The sequence below is a fragment of the Opisthorchis viverrini genome (genome assembly GCF_000715545.1).
Source record: "Opisthorchis viverrini unplaced genomic scaffold opera_v5_218, whole genome shotgun sequence".
Classification (NCBI taxonomy): Eukaryota; Metazoa; Platyhelminthes; class Trematoda; order Opisthorchiida; family Opisthorchiidae; genus Opisthorchis; species Opisthorchis viverrini.
This window is the reverse complement of record NW_008751877.1, coordinates 559,610-569,212: the sequence shown is the minus strand read 5'-3', so window position 1 is coordinate 569,212 and position 9,603 is coordinate 559,610. Positions and strand designations below refer to the sequence as shown.

General features: G+C 41.5%; 1 protein-coding gene across 1 annotated transcript in view; it reads left to right on the top strand.

Annotated features, from left to right (window-relative positions):
• Window positions 1-5,915, top strand: part of T265_08473 (hypothetical protein) — a gene marked incomplete at both ends in the record, with an annotated part of 45,103 nt that extends 39,188 nt beyond the window's left edge. The window contains 3 exons of the mRNA XM_009174285.1: window positions 2,674-2,814; window positions 4,195-4,361; window positions 5,733-5,915. Coding sequence (XP_009172549.1) covers window positions 2,674-2,814; window positions 4,195-4,353 — 300 coding nt within the window. The remainder of the gene's footprint in view (window positions 1-2,673; window positions 2,815-4,194; window positions 4,362-5,732) is intronic.
• Between the last annotated feature and the right edge of the window lie 3,688 nt (window positions 5,916-9,603).

The window sequence follows — 9,603 nt, the reverse complement described above, 5'->3', positions numbered from 1 at the left end:
TACAAAGCGGTAAGTGTTTTTCGGCGACTCCTTCACCGTTTATCGAATCTTTCGACAACAAGCTGCAGATCTTTCATGCAGACTCGAATTTGGATTTATGTTCGTCGCAACGCAATTTGGTAATGTGAGACCACTTTCTAACGACCTTTGTTTCCACCTCACTGTTCTTATAGCCACGGTATTGTTTGCGGCTTGTATTATCCCATTTGACTTGAAATGGCCATTACATAGGCCTAGCGAATGTGCAAAATACATTGGTTTCACGCAAACATATTACACCCAGTGCTGATCTTCCATGAACGTCTTCACACTTTGCATTGACAAACGCTAAATACACAGCATTGTCTTCCTCAGTTTCATTCCTGTTCCACGTTATTTGAAACCATAGGTTAGCCAGGATCTAATAACTTGGCAAGTCATTAGTTATATTAGGAAATGTATACCAGATTTTTCCACAGGTCGTTGCATGAAAGAATAATGATTGCAGAAGACCACAAATTTTGTACGCATATCCTCTTACACTATTCCCCTTAGAAACCGGGTAACATTCTCTATTCTGGCGGTTATGCTAGAGACGCGACAAAACATTCAGATGGTGCACTTAGCAACTTTAGGTCTAGCTGGCTTTTCAGCTAAACTAAGTTGGGCTTCTGTGCTTGAACAGTATGACGAATTCATCAGCCAAATGGGCCCTCTCATTTCAAGTACTTCAAAAATAGGTATGCTTTGCTAGGAAACATTCTGGTCGTGAGTTCACCTTGGTCGAGCCTTTTTTGCAGCTGACGTCGTAAACGAAACGCGACTGAGGTCCGTGGCTTCTATGGATTAGCCTAGTTCCTATCCAGCTTAAGGTATCTGGAGTACCAGCATGTGTCGCCCAACGTACTTATCTTTCGAAATCAAGGTCCATTTTTATTGAACCACACCGAGCTGGGTAAATGTGGTGATTGCTAAAAGGGTCGATATAGCTGTAATAATAAACGGGTCACATGTCATACGAGACTCTATTTCTCCACGCCAAGAAAATGGTCCAGCATCCCAGTGAGAAAAATTCGCAATAGTTATTCTTCTAAATCTCATATTTATCAACCATTTTTCTTGTATATCCATCTGTTCACTTGCTAATTCACTATCATCATACCGTTTGGTTTTCTCTAAGGCAAGTAATATTCGTTACGGCTTTAATGAGGAATGCATTGTGATTCCACCGCCTAACCTGGTTAATCAACGTTTTCTTTCCATAAATCTGCTACCGTGAACCGGAATGATTCCATATTTCGGTCACTGTAAATTGCTTTTTGCTACCTCAGGCCATATCATTAGTAGGGTTAATAATCTCCAAAGTAAATGGGCAACTTGGTACTGCTCAATATTATCCTCATTCATCGTTTTGTAGCATGTTATCATTCACCGAAACGATACTTGAGTTACCTAAATGGCCTTACTCATTTCAGTATGCTGGATAGGTCAAAGCATCGGATGAGCACGCCAAACGCTTAAATTTGAATTAATTTGCCATTTCGAGCTTAAGGTAGTTGGACGCAACCATTGCAGCCTATACTGTGTTACGCAAGACATTTTGAATTCAGGCGCTTCTTCATCAAAAAAACATTTCAGCGGTTATTGGTCGAAAATCGTATGTTGAATTTCCATAGAGTGAATTTAATGCTTATTTCCACATCACCTTGTGTGAAACTTGGTACATTTCTCCGCCTTCAACTGCAATAATATGCGTTTTAACTCACTTGAAATGTGTTTCCACTCACATCATGGGCACAATTCACTACTGAGTCATGCTCAAGGTCGACGACCTTGTAGTTATGACCTTGAAACATCGGGGGTTAAACATGTAGGCATCAAACTTCAGAGTCTCTAATCAACACAGTGCCGTATTATCATACCGCTTGAGATAACATTTAATGATCCCCTGTCGAAGAAAAATTCAGTCATTAAACAGCCGCAATAAGTTGCTTAATTTTAGTGCCCTATGTGATATTACAATAAGTGATAATGGTACAATACAACAGTAACTTCCGTAGTGCATTCCTCAACTTTGAGCTATAGGTAGTTTGCTTGGGAAAACCTGCATTTCTTGTGTTTTCCGAGCTAAGAGGCTTAGAAGCAGTTATCATCCATCAAATTTATGACAGTGTTGGATATTTTCGAGCAGGTGGAGACTAAAAAAGTCTAACTAAACTATTGTCCTAATGGTGTGATCACCTTTAAAATAAACTGAAATGACGCATAAAGATGCTGTGACAGAACGAAGCCGACCAACCAACTAGAGAAGAGCATCAAACAGCGCTATGAGAAAGGACATGGTGAAAATATGACCTCAGAATGTCACAGGCTGCTATCATGGACAGCGCCTGTAAGAAAAGATAAAAGTATTTTTTTCTGATCACTAATTCATTTCCTATTTCGCTGCGTTCATCGTGTCCAACTGAGTATTGTCAAGACGGGTATACGCTAAATTGTTAATTTATTAGAACAAATTGATTAATTCTTATTATATTATTCTCCCTATCTCTGAATCCGAGTGGCTTCAACATCCTACCATTTCTGTATTCATGATTCCATTATATTATTTCCACCACGAAAACGGGGTATGTTTTTGTCTCGAAAACTATTGCAAGTATTTTAAAATCTCGCCATTCCAATACATTTGCACAGATAGACCATCGATCCCCAAGCATGAAATTACCCCCAAGCCGGCGTAACCCATCAAACAATCCAGAAGTGGAGGCACAGCAACGAACCCCAAAGAGAATACAATCGATGTATGTGAATAATCCACACGTTCGACTCGGCGAAGTACGTTGATCTCTAAGTTTGTCGTTGTGTGGCAGAATATGTTGAACATTCTGATAGTATTAGCCATTCAAACGATGGTCATTATGTTTAGAATCACGGAAACTGTCATCTGGAAAACTGTGATCATATCCATTGCCGCAAAGTGTAATGCAAAGTGCTGGCCGGAAAGGGATCCAAGTTTGTCCAAACATGTTTTTTGTTCTCTGTTGCAGCGTTTTTTAGTTTCTTCATCCGGTTACTTACTTGCGGTCACTTCTATGTGGCGTAGAATTTTCCCAAAAATAATATGATTTGAAATAAGATCTCAGCACTTTTCACACAGTGTCATATTCCAGAGTCTCGGACGTTTGAGCTTAAATCCATTCATCGATTTCTAATAAAAGCCATAAGTAAACTACCGAGTTACTTAGAACTTCAATTATCGTTCAGTTATCCTGACGGAGCCTGAGGAAGACTGTCTCAAACTTCAAAATGACTAACAATATTCTATTATGTATAAACTTCTTGAAATCACCACACACAGGACTGTATTTCCGAAACAAATGATGTTCTGGTATACTTGGTTGAACAATTTTCAGGTATTACGGAACAAACCTATAAATGAACCGTTGTCAGTCAATTCGGCACGAACGACATTACCCTCTTCTTCTTCCACGGTCACCAACACGGAATCACTCTTAAGCAGTCTCACCAAGGCAAGTTTACCAGTATAATTATTGCTAAGGGATCAGTTAGCCAAGGGATTGTACCTTGGCTTTAGCCACGTATAGCTTTTCCTGATGTGATAGCATATATTGAGAACAAGTGGCATTTGGTTATCGTTCCAGACTCGGCGAAACTGTAGGGTGGCTGCTGCTGAAAGTTCAAAACATCACCTACGTGATGTTTGAAATCAGGCCTTTGTTCCAAAGCACCTCACCATTTACCTAATTCAAACAATCCATTCCGGAACGGCGGACACTCTGAAGCGATATAGGTTTCCATTTCTAACCCATCGGCCTGCTCGTATCCCCTGAACTACATACCTTCTTTAAACCCATATACAACTAGCTTCTCACATATCGGTGCACCGCATCCACCTCAAGAATATCATACACGAGAGAAGCAACAGGGACTTATCTGAGTCTCCTTTGAAAACCAAATTGTTATGCTAATGAGTGTATTTCACAAATTTGTTATGATTTGATGATCAAGTGGAACATTGGGTTTAAGGTGGTTGTCCGGGAAATTCTAAGAATGACGAAATCACTAGTGAGATGTCACGGGGTTCCCAGGAACTTCACAAGTAATGTGCTTCGTCAAGAAAATCTGTTTCATTGATATACAGGCAAGCGGTCGTTACGCGATCTTAACGATACAAGCATGCTCGCTCCTTTTCAGAATCGCGCTCGAAGGCCCCGCACTAGACCACCAACCGTCCACTTGATGCCCAATGTGCCTTTTCCAAATGAAGATGACAAAGTTCACCGGGATACAAACGAGGAAAAGATACTAAGCGAGTTTTTCAGTACTCAGCACGAAACAGAAAATCCACGCTGAATGTCCTGGTAAGTGTTCAAAATTTCGACATGTGAGGTTATTAACGGTTACAGCGAAAATTTGACTTTTGTAACCAGTCGCATACTGTAGATTGTGGAATTGTATTTGGACATTTTGCTCAATGAGGTGACCCCTAAATTGCCCGGTCTCAAGAATTGTTCCAATTAGGAGTAGAAAAGTAAATTCTCAGGGAAGGAAATTCTCAAAACTATAGCGGTCTATTCATACTGGATGATAAGAACTGTTGGGTACATGCTAAACCACAGTAAGTAGGGAAACATTTAACTGCTTGATTATATCAGCTGGCGAGATTGTTCTCGGTGCTTATCATTCACCTGAATGGCAATGAACAAGACGTCCTTCAATATTATCCGGCAAAACTTCAGCACACCATCACCAACTTTCAACACAGTGTGCACATCAGTGATCGAGACAATAAAATGATCCGAAAATAGTGTTCGATATCAGATCAGGCAAGGAATGTTTTCCATGAAACGGGAGAGAAAACTCTCGATGACCAAGGCTGTCCTGTTGCAGAAAATATGAAATATGTGTAGTATGTTCACCTCAACTGCTAGTTTAAGTAACAAATTTCTGTATGCGTTTAGTTGGATTGATGTAACTACCAGAATGAATAAAGAGCAACGCGGAAAATAAATCACTGTCAAATGTTTTATAATGTACACTGAATAGGCTTGACGGTCCAGCTGGTTTGGTCAGTTGGTCTTTTTTCACTTGAGGGGAGAACAGTGTAGTTTAAGTAATGCACAGGTGGGTGCAGCAAATCAATCGGTGTCAAACACGCTAAATTTGTTTTCTGTCAACCAGGATCCACTATACTGATTACTCAAATCATTTCAGTAGAGCCGTTATTGCTCTTATATCAGTTCACTTTGTCAAAAACGTGTGACTCACATTCTGTGCTTCGTAAGAGAGAATGTTTTCCAAAAGAAGGCAAATAAAACCGTTTTGGGTCGGTGAATCTTTCAGGGACAGCTGCACAGAGCCAAGATAATTCCCGTATAACTAACAGCTGAAGTGGGCTTTATGCTGGCGTTCAATATGAACAAAGTTTGTAACATTCCATCCTCTCTGGAGAAATCGTAACTCAGGACCGACCCCCGACCATAGGGTTCACAAGGGCACCAGAATGGAACTGGGCCTAGTGAGAAATCAGACCAACAGTGCTTATGAGTAAGCGAATAAGTAATCAGCAGATTATTGTTTTTGAACAAACAGGCAAACGCGTTGACTTCCGTTAATCAATGACGAAATCTGAAGTATTTATAGTTAGTCCAGCGTTAGTGTTTAGGTTGATTTCAAAGTTATTGACATTCATAAGTTACGAAAACAATTTTTTTCTTTTATTTCCTTTTCAGGAAACTTCCAAGACTACACACTAACCACAGAATAACTCCCATCTGTTTCAAGCTCATGCTGGTTTCAAGATTATAATTTATATCTCACCCCTCCTCCTACAGACCTTGCACGTTGTATTTTTTCATAGATTTTCACCAACCGATTTGATCACGCATTGTCTCGTTTTCTAACATGCCTAACCGGGTCCATATTGACAGATAACATTGAAAAAAGATCCGCGTCCTCCAGTTTGTACAAACGGGATCTGGTACCTACATTGAGCTGGCCAGAAACAAGAGAATTATTAATTAATGTTCAAGCCCAAACAAAAGTAGTCGGAGAAAACAATTTCGGTCTTAGTTGAGGTTCTGTCAGGTTTGGTAATCCTTGCAAATGAACACTTCCATGGTGAAGTGGTTGGTGAGGTTCACCCTGCACTGTAGTTACTACAACCTACCGATGCAAACTCACCAGTAAATTTTTCCATGAAAGTCTACCCATTTTTTTGTTCCTGTAGCGCACCTGCTGTGCCGGCGTCCACCAGCATGTTTTCAGAATGGGAAGTGACATTTGTCACAAGTATAACCGGAAATTTGTCCGACAGGATGCCAAGAGCGATGATTTTTTATCTTCGGCCTTTAGTTAAAGCCTATATATTTCTCCCGCGTCGAACAAAATCCAAGTTCAATAAGTCATCCGCCGGCTGTTCATGAGCAAGATCAGTCGACCACCACTGTCCATTGTCCGCTCGCTGCTCCTCAATAAAACACCCGGCAGGAAAAATAAGATTGACGTGTGCGATGGCACCTTTGCCAAAAATGTGAGTATTTGCGAAGTTCCAAAACCGACAGTTTGTGCCCTCAAAGTTAATGCTGGTGCACGAGAAGCATCTTGTAAGCCGGTGTTGAAATCATCACCCTCGACCAACTTACGAAACGATGTCCATTTGGTCTTGGTACTGCTCTCATACAAAATCCAAGAGAGGGAAAACTGCTGAGCGGGATATTGGTCCTGCTCCTGGTGCCCAAGAAGTTGTCCAACTCCGCCCCAAACCTCGATTGGTGATGAAACGTTTGCAATCCACCTGTCAAGCTCGACAAGCAGACCAATAACAAAGCAAAGCAACTGAGCTACCCATATTCCGAAACATTGCCAAGTTTAGGAACTCCACAGAGGAAACCACTTAGGCCAAGTTATATGGGGTGCACTTGTTAGGAGGCAAACAGGCACCCATAATAAAGGCCAACAAGCCGGAAGAGATGATCGTTAAACTATCGTTGTCGTCTTCACAGGCGGACCTTGATAATCTAGGTTGCTGTGTCAAATGAGCATATATCCTTCACCGACGAAACCAAACACAAAACGGATTTGGCGGATTTCTTTGGAGCGTGTAACAGTATGCCGTCCAATTTATTTCCATCCTGTATAGAACCATGAAACGACAATGCTGAGGGTTGTGCGACTACCGTATTTAAATCAACCAGACGCGAATATTTTCTTACACGAAGACATGTTTCCAGCCAGGGAGAGTAGCTGCTAGCTTGTAAGATCCGCAACGTATGTTTCCTTAGGTAATATGGGTTTACGTAGCGGTCAGAAAGTTGTTAGGTTTGAATTACAGCAGGAAATATGGTGAATTTTGTGAATTTCGTGTGAATTTCGCCCCATTCAACTGCCACTAAGGAATCCATAGTTCCTAAAACAATGATCCTGACATCATTTATCCTCAAAGTAAATATTTACAGTTTCAACCCTGTATGCATGGCACAGAGGCACTCCACTTATCAGCACGAATTAGAAGGTAAGACTGTCATTGTGAGATGTACACACATCTGTAGTTTTCAAATTGTGGTGGCTATAGGAGGATACTTATGAATAGCAACCTCTGTTTCCCAATACAGCTCGAGTTTCGCATTCCGTTGACATTGTCTCTCGGGGGTGGGCTAACTGGGCTTCCTTTGAAATACATTGTATCTACACTAAGAAAATCACATCCTATGTATGGGCTGACTATGTTGCTCAAATTCCGGCATAAAACTACGCATACAAATAAGTTTAACTTTGAGTTTGGGAAACTCTGGGTGAGCCGAAATTTAAGGGACCCAGTAAGGAAGCATAAACCAGCGTAGGGATGCCTTTAGTCTTGATTGTCAATAAGAAAAACGAAGCAAACTTCACATAGTCCTTACAAAAGACTCCAGTAATATGGTCAGCAAATTTGAATGGCATTCATGTCAATTACAAGGTAACCAGGGGTTCACTCGACCTACATTTGAGTGAAAAAAAATAATGGATCGGACCGAATGAATGCAGTTGTCTGAGTGAACCAGGAAACTTATAATCCCTGAAAACTGAAAAAATAGTAAAATTTGAGATCACACGAAAATGATGCTCTACGAACAAGAGATGTTTACTGGCTGCTGGCTGCGATAGAAGTCTTTTTTAGAGTACCGCAGACAAAAGTAAAAGTTGTTTGACTGAAACCACCAGATTTGCAGTTAAAATTCTGGTTACGGTTTTGATAGGCCGCCTTGCGAATCTACATTGCTCCTTTCGCACAGTAGATCTAGGCGGATAGTGTGTCCTTCCGTTGAACCTATCCGTCGGAATACCCCAAGCGATAAGCGTCATCACACTGCTTACACCGGTCTTCTGAATGTCCACTTGAACGGGTTTTCCGAGTTGACCTGCTGACCCCAAATGAAGGGAAGTGGTTTCTCTGTTGCACTGTTTTGGTAGCAAACAATGCTACCTGCCCTGACGCTAATGGGTTATAATCAGGAGACAAGAAAACGACCAGAAGGAACTGTCTATTAACGCGATTACAACTCTCTATATATATGATTCACGTATGACCGTATTTGATGGTCGATCTGCTCTCAACCAACCGGTGTGTCTCCCGCACGCCCACACCGGTTGTCGGGCGGTTGTTCCATTGTCTCGGTTGGTCATAGATGGCCGTCTGTGGGCTTGTCTACAGGGTGCCTTGGCCAAGGTGTGGGCGTGTACTTTCTGTGTCCCTTTTTGACCTTTCTCCGGCACGATGAAATCGGACGTGATTCAGACGTGTGGGCGTAGTCGCACGGCCATGTTTCACATGATTGTTCCGCTACGCAGTAGGCTGATGCGCAACCGTATTAGCGTGCTTTGACATAGCCAAGGTAATAATGTGAAAGTAATGCAACAACACCCTTGGCCAACGTCCAAAAATGCACAAACGATCGCGAAACGGGACTGCTTATCTATTCATCGTCGCAACTTAACCAGGCTGGAGACTGTACGGTTGTTATAGTACCACGACAACAATTGGAGTTCGGCGAGACCAAATTTAATGGGTTCCATTGTAAATGTGTTCGTTTTTGGTTTCAGTCCAGGTGTTAGCCCGATGTGTAACTTACTACTGCTCACTGTTAGCATTTAGACGAATTCCTATTGGAGGGTAAGGCGCGGTGCCAGTGTGCGGAGTGAAAAGCACTGATGACCTCTGGTTTAGTCTAGATGGGATAATGTGCATCCCAAACACAAGTCACAAATGTGCTACTCAAAAAGCCGCCAGTTTTCACGCTTAAAAAACGTGCGCTGGCAGATGAACTTTGAATGATAACATGTAGTTATGACTAGCTTTTCCGAGGGGGCGGGAACTCAGATGAATATCTCATCTATTAGGTTCTCTCAACAAAACCTATGTTCAATGGCTATTTCGGGATTCGTTTAGACCAATATTCTCATTTGATATATTGGTTAACATGTTACCGACTGAACGGAGTCCCAGAATGATAGAAGTTTTTTTCTGGCAAGGAAGCTGTTTGTTTCAATCTATTGCATTCAGTTGTTTAAAAAAGGATATCTTTTGATTGGCAACAACAAGCCTACCCATAGATATCACCCAAT